This window comes from Mesitornis unicolor, unplaced genomic scaffold (genome assembly GCF_000695765.1).
Source record: "Mesitornis unicolor isolate BGI_N332 unplaced genomic scaffold, ASM69576v1 scaffold23708, whole genome shotgun sequence".
Classification (NCBI taxonomy): Eukaryota; Metazoa; Chordata; class Aves; order Mesitornithiformes; family Mesitornithidae; genus Mesitornis; species Mesitornis unicolor.
Genome location: NW_010202881.1, coordinates 3,864 through 16,559, shown reverse-complemented (window position 1 = coordinate 16,559; position 12,696 = coordinate 3,864). Strand labels below are relative to the sequence as shown.

The 12,696-nt window shown below is 38.8% G+C and overlaps 1 protein-coding gene across 1 annotated transcript in view; it reads right to left on the bottom strand.

The window, feature by feature from the left end:
- CHST9 (carbohydrate (N-acetylgalactosamine 4-0) sulfotransferase 9) overlaps nt 1–8,852 on the bottom strand; it is an 85,776-nt gene extending 76,924 nt beyond the window's left edge. Inside the window, exon 1 of the mRNA XM_010190547.1 lies at nt 8,753–8,852. Within this exon, the coding sequence (XP_010188849.1) occupies nt 8,753–8,852 (100 nt within the window). The remainder of the gene's footprint in view (nt 1–8,752) is intronic.
- Nucleotides 8,853–12,696: the final 3,844 nt, after the last annotated feature.

The window sequence follows — 12,696 nt, the reverse complement described above, 5'->3', positions numbered from 1 at the left end:
GTCCAGTTAACATGGGTTTATGAAAGGCAGGTCCTGTATGACTAACCTGATCTTCTTCTATGATAAGGTGACCCACTTAATGGATAAGAAAAAAAGCTGTGGATGTTTTCAACCTAGACTTTATTAAAGCCTTTGACACCATTTCTCCAGCATTCTCCTGGAGAAACTGGCTGTTGATAGCTTGGAAAAGCATACTCTTCACTGGCTAAAAAACTGGCTGAATGGCCAGGTTCAAAGAGTTATGGTGAACAGATTTACATCCAGTTGGCAGATAGTCACAAGTGGTGTTCCACAGCACTCAGTACTGGGACCAGTTCTGTTTAATATCTTTATCAATGATCTGGATGAGAGGATCAAGTGCATCCTCAGTAAGTTAACAGATGACACCAAGTTGGGTGGGAGTGTTGATCTTCTTGAGAGCAGGAGGGCTCTACAGAAGTATATAGACAGGCTGGATCCATGCACCAAGGCCAGCAAAATGAGGTTCAGTAAGGCCAAGTGCCAGGTCCTGCACTTGGGTCACAACAACCCCATGCAACCCCACAGGCTTGAAGAGGAGTGGCTGGAAAGCTGCTTGGCAGAAAGCGACTTGGGAGTGTTGGTCCTCAGCTGGCTGAGCCAGCAGTGTTGTTCACAGGTGGCCAAGAAGGCCAATAACACTATTCCAGAAATAGTGTGGCCAGCATGAGCAGGGAACTGATCCTTCCCCTGTACTTGGCACTGGTGAAGCCACACCTTGAATACTGTGTTCAGATTTGGGCCCCTCACTACAAGGACATTAAGGTGATGGAGCATGTCCAAAAAAGAACAGAGCAGGTAAAGGGTCCAGGACACAAGTCTTATGAGGAGCAGCTGAGGGAACTGGGGTTGTTTAGCCTGGAGAGAAAAGGATGGTCGCAGGAGACCTTATCACTCTCTACAGCTACCTGAAAGGAGGTTGTAACAAGGTAGGTGTTGGTCTCTTTTCCCAGGTAACAAGTGACAGGACAAGACAAAATGGCCTCAAGTTGCACCAGGGGAGGTGCAATAGGATATCAGGGAAAAATTCTTCCCCAAAAGGGTGGTCAAGCATTAGAACAGGCTGCCCAGGGGAAGTGGTCGAGCCACCATCCCTGGAGGTATTTAAAAGATGTGTAGATGTGGTGCTTAGGGACATGGTTTAATGGTGAATTTGGCACCATTAGATATGATCTTAGAAGCCTTTTCCATCCTAAATGATAGTATAATTCTATTTTGATAACTCATAGCACCACCTGCAAGGGATGATGACAAGTGCAGCTCACAGGTAGCTGGATGATTAAGAGACAAAAACTGTGCCTACTTAAGCTGATTTTGCTAGAACTATGCTTGGTGAATTCCTGCCAGGATTGTATGATAGAAAGCTACATGATCAATATAAACAAAATCATTTGAAACCATAAAGCTGTGAGGGACAAATTGTATTTGCTAGCAAGTATCACACCGGTTTGATAGAGATCAATGATAGCCTTGGATTTTTTCACTGTGGGGAGGCTCTCAATGTGGTAAGGAAATAGTCACTTTTGGTGGAGATGATTTGGACTGTAAGGGGTTAGAGTTCTTAAAGAATTACTGTAAGGTGTAGTATTTTCTGTGTTGCAAAATACTATTGCCACTTACTGCCAACTAAGGATTTCCAGGCAGTACAAGACACTTCTGCACATCTTCACTAAATCATTAACAAAACAATCAAAATCCAAAACAAATGGATGTGTATTTTATTTTATTCCCCATCATATTACATCAAGTGAGGCTTATACACACCTGGAAAATGTTTCATCTATATACAAGGCAATGCTTAAAATACAACATATTGTGCAGATTTCTTAAGTAATCAGTATTTTTAGCTTTGCAAAAACAACATTTAAGCTGATTTGGTCACTGACTTTGGATAGAAATGAACAAACTTTGGAGGTTTTTTTTTTGTTTTGGTTAACATAGTATTTGGTAGTATCCAACTAACTTTCCTTTGTGGTTAGAGACAGAAACATTCACTCCTACAGATATAGCCACAAGGCTTAAGGTTGCAGGAGCTGAGAAGGAAAACACTATATGCTGATGTGACATGAATCTTCCCAATTTCAAACTGACAAGTTATGAAATGCCTTCCAAAGAAATAATGTAAAAATGTAAAAACATTTTTTTAATATGCCATTAACATAAATACAACAAAAATTACAAAAAGTATCCAAGACAGTTGTCTGAGGCAGCAGGGACCCAAACTCGAAAGCCCAGCCAATTTCTATGCTGCCATGTCATAATGATTTCCTTTAAAAAATACAAAAGAACCAAAAACAAAACCAGTTTTTCCATGTCTAAAAAAAAAATCCCACAAAAATGAACAAAAGCCCAACACAACTTAAAGGAAATTTTCTTCTTCCTCAAACCTTTTGCTCCAACACATATACCATGTTTTTCCCAACTAAATCATAAATCTCATCTGTAGGAGGTTAATCCCTTATATGCTGAAATGGTTCACTTTACTTGTAACCTGTCAGTCTACTGATTTTTAAATGTTTATGTCACAGATGTTGCAAGATTATCAACAATTATCCCTAATGCATAGCAATAACCTGTTTACAGTAACACCAAATGAGTAAAACAGAAACAAAAAGACAGAAACAAAGGCTCCCGAGACTGAACACCAAAACAGTTTTTCCATATAAACTGATTCCCATGTATCCAAATACCTGACTGTGGTGAGAAGATAAGTGTCTGTTTAAAACATTTCTCCTAGCAGCAGTCCCTACTCCCACACAACGAAGGACTTCCTGGAACAGAAGAGGTGCTATGAATTGAAAGTTACTAAAAGAAACAACAGAGGTGGACAATAGCTGAAAACTGAACACTTCACTCAATGACAGCACATCTGTTAGAAAATTATACAAACGTTGAATAGCTCATACTGTGTAAAAAACAACACAGCTACTTAATAGAAAGAATGATTGCCAAAGATTCCATGTTAAATCACATTTACAAGCGTTATCTAGATGTTCTGCTCCAGAGATCTGAATAACTGGAAAATAGTGTGAAGACTACCTGTACAAGTTTTGTATCCAATTCAAAAGAGCATTTTGAAGACAGCGTAACTTTCAGCCTTCACAGGAAAGGGGACAGTCCACTTTGTACGTGTTCCAACACCAAACGAAAAAAATAATCCAAAAACCTTCCAGTAGTAGTTACAATCCAAATTCTGAAGTTCAGTTACATATCTACAGATACAAGAAAGTTACAGTAGTCCCTTTTGAAATACCTGTTTGAAAATAGGCAAGAAAGAGTATGTTCAGATGTCCTCAGTACAACTAAGATATGTGCAAGACCAGAGGCTTACTTCTAGAAAAGTCTAAGTATGAACAAGGTTGGGTGGATTGTCAAAAGCTTAAAAACAACAATAAACAAAATGTCATCAGCTTCTGCTCAAACATGTTATTTAATATATAGCCAAGAGGAGCCCAGAAAAACTAATCTTATTTAGTTTCTTTCATACCATCAATACATGGAAGCTAAATACTAAAGGATTAAAACACATTACCAACTCAGAAACGCTCCCTCAATATCCTCAAGAAAAGAGTTTTTCTTTAAAGAAAGAAGGATTTTTAAAAGTAGATGGAACCTAGCTATAGGAATGATAAAACTAAAATGAGATGCAAGTTTGAGGGCTGCTAAACATCCAGACCGAGGAAGAACCTCCTCACAAACAGATAAATACAGCTTTAAATATTATATGCTGAAATTTTAAATTCTTTTTCTTAAAGCCTCTGGGTTTTGCAACTCCTGAAGACCAGGTGGGACTCTGAAAACCATAATTTCTTATATTTAGCTTATACTTGTGTTTTTAGATCATTATGGTTTGACAAAGTATCAGTCTCTACCTGTTTGTTAACAGAATTATTTGTGCAAAGACAACTGTTCTCTCCCTACAGCTTACATCTACTTAAATGCGGGGGGGAAAGGAGAGGAAACCCATTTTATGTAATATGGTGAAATTCACCTAATAAAATCTTGTAGTATTTCTGGGACTTCAACAACTCTGTAATTGCTCATCAAACAGCATTTACTGTTCCTACTAAATCCTCTTTTTTTTTGTACTTCAAGCCAGTAACAAGGCAGATTTTTTTTTAAAAGCCAAAGAAACAAAAACACTTTATACAGAGAAAACAGCATATCCTGACCAGAAGAGTAAAACCTGAACACACAGACACAGACACACAGAGCCTCATTAGATCAACATTTATAGTTGGGCATTGTAAACCAGGAAAATTTGTTTTGCTATACCAGTGGCATTCTTCAGCCAAATTCGCAAGACTCTCATAAGCTACTCAAGACTTTTTAAACATAAATATTTCAGCGTTACTAAAAGAACTAAATTATTCATGATTAATAACTATTATTGAGCAATGTCCTTCTCTTCCTTATTTACAAACCTGGCTTCTACAAATATATTAGTTTATTGTATTTAATGAAGTCTGTCAAGCAAAACTATGCCTTATGTGTAAACAGTTGCCTTGCAACTCATTGCACGTGAACTGTCCTTTAACCCTCATGAACGTTGCTCCATTTAGACAGGGTTTAATCAGGAATCGATCCACACAGACAGCAAAGACTAATTATTACCATGTGTATTCACACAATCATTTGCTACTTAGAGTATAAAGATAAGGAAGATGGCTCCACAGACTCAAAATATTTCACCTGATTAGCAGAGAACTCAAAAGATCCCCTTTAAGAGGAAAAAAGAAAAAGAAACAAAAACCCACACCAAAACTCACAACAGGACCAGCACACAGATCTATTCTCAAAGATATTCTCAGATTATTTTGAAGTAATCAGTCACACTAAATCATACCAGACCCCCAAAAAGAAGAGTTTAAGTACAAAATTAAAATCTCTAACTTAAAACTTCAATTCACATCTTTAACAAAGTAGGATTAGAATGTAAGTGTCCCTTCCACCCCACACCCCCCTAATTCAGAGTATTCATGACAGGAATTACAGTGCTGGAAATTACTAAGCATGAAATAAATAGTAATTCCTTTTAAATCAGCACCATAACATTTCATGCTTTCACTGAAGAACGCAAGACCACATGGAGAACCGTCAAGTAAAGCTGTACGATTTAGTTGAATTCACATCAAACTTCATTAATGTATATGAATTTATATACTAGTGAATATAATTATGTATGGAGAACTTGAAGTGCTCCATATATATTACATTATTGATGTTGATGTCAAAGAAGTTTTCAGCCAGATAAAGTATGTGTTGACACATGTCAGACTGTTCTCAACAAGTCTCACTACTCCATTGCGATGAAGACACCCAACAGAAGGGCTCTGCTACATCTAAGTAAGGATATATCATCCTGTCTTTATATGCTTCATGCACAGCGCCAAACCAAGAAACTTGTCTGTTCTCTCAGTCTGCTAATGTCTCTGAAAAGCCATCAGAGAGAACCACCATGTAGCTAGCAGCTGTTTTCTAGACATCTCTAAATGAAAGATTTTCTCTTTTTTAAGGTATAGGGATGATGAACGTGATGAGAAACAATCTGAAGAGTCTAAGCACAGTGGGAGGGAGCAGAAGACACGGCTGTGCTGAGAGGCACATCCAGCTGCTGAGCCTGCAGGTGCCTCTGAAGTAGATGGACAGGATGAAAGATTAGGGAAGGTGTTGCTGGACTGGATAAATTTGAGTGATGAAGGAAGTTTCCAAAAGTAAAACAGAAAAAAACCAGCATGCTTTGGTAAGATCAGGTCTAGAGGAAAATAAGACAAACTGGGAAATCAAATCACAGTTGAGAACTCAGAGATGTGAAAAGCAAGTAGAAACAAGAGTCAAAAAGAGAGAAAGAAACCAAATTATGAAAGAAAAGTGGCATTAGGTCTAGTGTGAAAAATGAACAGCTAGAAAGAGAAAAGATGGCAGTGAGAATAGCAAGAGTGAAACAAAACAGTCTGACTTTAATGTAGTAGGACAAACACTAATAAGGGAATTGCATATTACCATAAAAGTTTCCCATTCCCCACAGAATCTACACCTCATTGGGAATCATTCACACCACAGCCAGGAGAGCCAGAGAAAGAAGTATGAACATTACAAACAACAATCAAGTAAAAACATAGTATCTTTTTCAGTGACTGTGATTTATAAAGGTTCCAACTGGGATACTCATAGAAACAGGGTGGTGAGCAGCAGCACCTCACTGGTGCAAAACAGATACTTCCCTAAATTCAAACACAGCCAACTTTCCATCCTTCAGCAACCAAATGCAAACACAAACATTGTAGGTCTTGAGCAGGGCACCGTGGAAGATAAAAATAGTCCTGCCTAGAACAAACACTTGTCTCTACAGGCTCATAGCACAGCAGTTGAGAAGCATGAGACGCACTTTCCACTACTGAACAGAACATCAAATCACACACTCAGCTACTTGCAGATGAAAACTTGCTGTCTTACAGCTGTGCTACTAGTGATACGATTAAAGGAGCACATAAAATCCTTGTAAAGATACTTGTCAATTTGGGATTCTCCAAGCACAGCTCATCCCCAGAAAAGTCACAGTGCGCAACACACGGCAATATGAAGAACACAGCAGAAGAGGGGGGAAAAAACGTGCACAATGCCCATAACTAAACTAACGTATATTGTAAATAAGCAAATATGTTTTATTTCGTATTGATTCTTAAGCAGCATACAGGGAGGGAACATTAGAGAACTGAGCTGCAGAAGATTTAGAGTAGATACAGGTGTTTGAAATAAAAAGAATGGCTCTCTGCGTGTTAAATTGGAAGAAGAGGAGGCAAGAGAAGACACCAAAGTATGACTTTTCGCCATGCTCTTTCCAACGTGCGTGACCTTGCAACTGTAGAGAGTGCCAAATTTTATTGTTTTTATCTTGCTGAAGTGCTGTCATAACAGCAGTACAGCAAGATAAAAGGGCACTCAAAACTGCAGTCACACTTCAAGCTCTCTAACCATTCTGTCATTCTCTGATAGTTTCAACTTTATTATGGAAATGTTTTCATATGGAAATGGCTTATGTGTACAAGAAGCAGCCTCTCTCCTGAAGATTATGGCAATACATCAAAGAAAACCCCAAAGAAAGCATGTAGTTGTCTAAAATAACACATTATGTTCTAATTCCCCCTTTATTTTTCCTGTTTCTTTTTAACAGTAGATAGATCCAGACAGAAGAAAGGAGTGGGAAAAACACAGCAGGAAACAGTAAAAAGGAGCACTGCAAGGAAAGAAAGTTTAATTACAGCACAAGAAAAGATGCAAGGAATGTGAAGAATGTCAGCAAGTAAATAAATCAATAATCTACAGTCATCATCTACATTCCTGAACTATCTTGAGAGCAAGGATATCTGCCCTTAACATTCCTGACAACAGTAGAGATTTTCAAGGAAGAGGCCCTGTCAGGCTCTGTTTCTGCCAGTACCCTTGTGTCAACAGCTGATTACAAGGGAACCTTTCTGAAGGGAGTCCGTACTACCTCTTTTAACAGTTTTGTAAATACCTTGGACCAGCCCAGAAACATTAAAAAGCTGAAATTAATGTTGTGATCATTGCCCTTACTTGGAAAAAAAAGTCAAGGTCATTGTCAAAGAATAATGCACTAGGTCCCACCTCACCACTGCTCTCTAAAATATACCAGAGCCTAGCAGCTCATACAGAATCAAAGCACAGATCAATAAAGCCAGAAGACTAATGTGGTTTTACAGATGTATTTCTTCAGAATGGTATCAGCATAATACAAAGTAAAAGTCTTACACAGGAAATGGAAGCTGAGCAATAGAGACAAGAGGACCTAAAAAGTCAGGACTTCTTAACAAGTTGGGAACACTCTATATTGTTAATGGGGAAAAAACACTTCAACAACTAAACAAACAAACAAAAAACAAACCTCCAAACCTAAAACAAGTATACAACTAAAATCAAGAATATGCCATCAGATAACCTGGCACAACAGAAATGAATGTTTAGAGCAAAATAATGGGTGTTTGGAACCTTACTGACATCCACCCGATACCCATTTCAGGGTGTTTTATTTCAGACCAATTCTAGACTGGTCTGGTGAACCAAGCATCCATTGGATGCTGAGGTGAAGAGTCTGGTTTAGTTTCATCCACAAGGAATCTAGATCAACTCGTGTTCCAAATCAAAATACGGTAAATGAGGAACAACAGAAATTCAACTCGGAAGTGTAACCCTGAGCCAACGCTAACACAGATTAACTCGACGTCGCAATGTGACTCTGATGCTATATAAAAAAGTCTTGTAAGTCCAGTATCTGTACCTCAAACAAAGTACAACAAAAATAATGGGATGGGATGATTCCACATGAGCATTGTTGCTTAGAAGACTACTTTTATCTATAAGACAAAGCAGTAATTCTCCAAAAATTGTTTTGCCACACAAAATAAAATGTACAAAACCCACAGAAATTCAGCATACAGAATTATTTCTAAACTGGACTTGCTTGGCTTCTTCTATGCAGAATAAGTTTTTGCAACACTTGCTTTTGCAAATGAAGCTGATACAATATTTTCAGGGCATATTTTCATGTGACGCAATAAATTTCTTAATGGTTATATGAAGTGTAGTAATTAAAACAAGTCTGTTTTCAATGACATTCTACTGCCAAATGGTGGGTCACGGATTCAACAGACTTCACAATCATCTTTGAAGTAATGACGCACTTAGGTTAAAAAAGAAAGAAAACCTACTGTACCTGTATGTTGTTCTTCAATCCAAGCTTGCAGATACATGAAGAGGAGTAGACCAGCTACACCAAACATCAGTACAGACACAAAGACTTGTCTTAGGTTCATGACCCTATCAGAGGGCTACTTTTCAGCTTTCAGAAGGACACATGGCTCAATTTTCTGAAGCTTTCAGCATGCCTGCATCTTCTTCAGTATTTTCCCAAGACACTGACCTGGAAAAACAAGAGATGGAGCTAGTTCCAGCGTTATGTTTTTATTCTTCACCAGAGACTGTGTAAAGAGCATACCACATACAAGCTGTAGCTCTTACAAGCTCTTAGATCCAATGCTTATATTTGTGTTCATGATCTCAACAATCTTCCTACCCCTGGACAAATTTCAAACTGAAATGTTTCTCGAAGTGGCTGCAGAGAACATTCCACCTCCACAATGCCAGACATCACCTGCTGCCTTAACGGAGGGAAGTGATGCCCCAGATGAGACACCTGGGTGTCACACCAGTATACCACTGCCCACCAGCCACCACAGCTGAGAAACTACAGCAGCAGCTAGAGACCCTCTCAGATGGCCAGGTTGTGACTCAGTACTACCATCCCTCTGTGATGGGCAACCCAGCACCTCTGCTTCTGAACCATGCAACCCTGTGCACACAAAGAAGAATGCCTTCAGTCACCCCCTACAACACAACTCTGCTCGCAATGCCTCAGCAATAGTTAAGCTTATGCTTTGGGGAGTTATACTCTGATGTTTACCTTCAAACATGAAGTCAAGTGGAGTTTTGCAGAGCTAGGGAATTAAACAAGATGATATACATAACACAGCAGAAAGGCAATTAATCATAGAATCATTTAGGTTAGGAAAAGACCTTTAAGATCATGAAGTCCAACCATTAACCTAACACTGCCAAGTTCACCACTAAACCACCACTTAGGTGTCCCTAAGCACCACATCTACTTGTCTTTTAAATACCTCCAGGGATGATGACTCATCCACTTCTATGGGCAGCCTGTTCCAGTGCTTAATAACCCTTTCAGTGAAGATTTTTTCCCTAATATCCAATCTAAATTTCCCCTGGCGCAACTTAAGGCCATTTCCACTTGTCCTATCACTTGTTACTTTGGAAAATAGACTGACGCCCACCTCATTACAGCCTCCTTCCAGGTAATTGTAGAGAACAATAAGGTCTTCTTTCAGCCTCCATCTCTCCAGGTTAAACCACCACAGTTCTCTTAATGGATCATCTTTTTACCCAGCTATTTTGCAACATGGGAAAGACTTGTCAAGAATCCAGTTCTTGCCTGTAACTTCAATGGAAATATTGATCAAATGTAAAACCTTACCAAAAAGATTACTTGCTTGCACAGCAGAGGGCCTAGAAAAAGGAAGTAATTTACCTGATACTCTGCATCTGCCACAAAGTGGCCATAAAATTCAGTTTATGATAAGAGAACACAGAAGACATTGTGGAACATTAAAAAAGCCACCTCCTTAGCCTGAAAGAGAACGCTTTCACTTTGAAAGGACGTTGCTAGAAGCTGAAGAGCAGCTGTTGAAACTGGCCTGCACAGCAAAAGAAAGTGTGTTGAAATTCAACACAATGGACACCCTTATAAGTGAGTATCTGATAGAAGTGTCTGGTAAACTACCACAAAGAATGGAAAGAAAATTCAAGCTTTTAAAGCAAGACAGCCTACTGAAAAATACTGAACAAAGCTAAAGTATATGTGCATCCAAATAAACAGAAAAAGAAAATGCAGGCATTTAACAGTTATTCTGAAACATACAAGTGCTGTGAATTCCACAAGTTTGTATTTTTAAATAACTCAGCACTGTTACATCTATAATTGCTGAGTTTCTAAAAATATCCAGACACTTAAGGCTTAGCAGGAACTCCCATTAAAAATAGCTGTTGGATGAACAAAGTAACTACATTTTCTAAGAGACTAAAATTTCAAGGACAACATAACTGTGTTCAGAACTTTACAGATTTTTTTTTCCAAATCTGTGGCACTAAAATTATAAAGTTCTCTGTGAAACACAAACTTGCCTGCAGAAAACGTAAACCAGAGTTTAAAAATTACTCATTTGATATGTAATTGTCCTGTAGAAGACAGATAGCTAGACATTAACAGAATGTAAATGTTCTGTCTGAAGGTTTGGTTTTTTTTTTCTGTATGGGTGACGAAGTGTCTGGTTTGAATCTGGAACACAGAAGGAAGGCGAGTAAGTGCTTTAATCCATCCAGTTCTTTCTGCCTTGATTCTACAGAGATGAAATTTCCTTCATATTATATACATGCACCTGTTTGCAGCTTCTGTGATGATGCACAAGATTGGAAGGAAGCAGCAAAGATTGGGCAAAAGCAAGGAAAAAGCTTGGGGAATATTTAGTACAATGCCTTTTGCCAGGATGTGGGTAGGGGAGCCTCCTTTCAGCCAGCTCTTCATTAGTTGTTATCGCTTGCATCTTTTCCTCCAGTTTTCCTCAGCATTCTCGGACCTGCAGTCTTCCTTATCTACCCTAAAAGGTTTACTTAGGTCTTTGCTCCTAGCCTTTGCCCCCAGCTTCAATCCTGCAGTAAATGCAGTCTGCATGCCTTCAGAAATCACTCTGTTGAGGAGACAGAAGCTTCCCAGCATAAGCAGTGCTTCAAGAACCATCAAAGGACCAAGAATACAAACCTCTTCTGTTTTCCCCCAGACAAGAGCTGTGTTGTTCATATAACAAGACAACGACAGCATCTGGACCGGGGGGGGGGGGAAGCCAAATAAATAAGATATGCATGTCTGAATGAGTATCTTTGAAAGAAACTAATTACATTGTGGGTACCAGAAAGCAGCAATCAGTTTCTTTCGGAAGACCTGTTAATGATTCATAACTTTCTATCTTATAATAAAAAGCAAGCAATCCAGACACACACTGTGAATACTTGCATGTTTCCACATAAGCCTACTTTTGTGGCTTTGTCACTTGTTTCCATTTCTGACTACAAGCAACCCTTGCATTTTCAGCCCTTCTTTCTCAAAAGAAGCATCACTGGGTGGGCAAGAAATGCTTTCTTGGGCCACATGGATAATATTTAGCTTTCACCATCTCACACCACATCTCCATGAACATTTTGGGCATGTGTAGGCAGGCACTGCTGCTCTCTCCAGTCACTTGCTCTCATCATCCCTGACTGTCCTGCCCCTGCCACCATAATGAGTGCTTACACACCTGTGCGGCAACATTCAGAGAATCTTACTGCCAAATAAGGACCTTACTGCCACACAAAGTCAGGAAACACTGGTTTAATCAAAGTCCACAAAGGATTTACCCAAGGAATAGTGCCAATGGCTTTTCCTTTAGCAATACCAGTCACCATATGCATCCATAACACATGATGACATAGGCTATGATAGAATCATTTGATTAGAAAAGACCTTGAAGATCATCAAGTCCAACCATAACCTAAACTCTACCAAATCTTCAGCTAAATCATATTCCTTAGTACCACATCAATGCATCTTTTGAACACCTCCAGGGATGGTGATTCAACCACTTCCCTGGGAAAGCCCAGATATACAGCCGGCCTTGCCCAAACACCATCACAGTTGCATGCAGCACCACCTACAAGCTCTTCAGGAGGCAAAGTCAAATCAGAAGCACTTCCAAGCAATTTAACTTGTGAATAAGAAAAAAGAGTTTTTTACACTTAGGGTAGTTACAGTTTTGAGTGGATAGAAGTTCCTAAAAGGAAACAGCAGTTCAAGGTGCATTTTTTAAGCTACCAAACACAGCCTAAAGCAAATTTACTCCACCCATCAGTGTCGCTACAATTATCTTTGTATCAAGAGCTTTCATGCTGCTTGCAATTAGTTTAATTTATTTAAATTTAATTTATATAAAACTGTAGTCTTTGTTTATGTCTTTGCTAAGTTTTAAGATTAGTTTTAAACAAGAATAACAT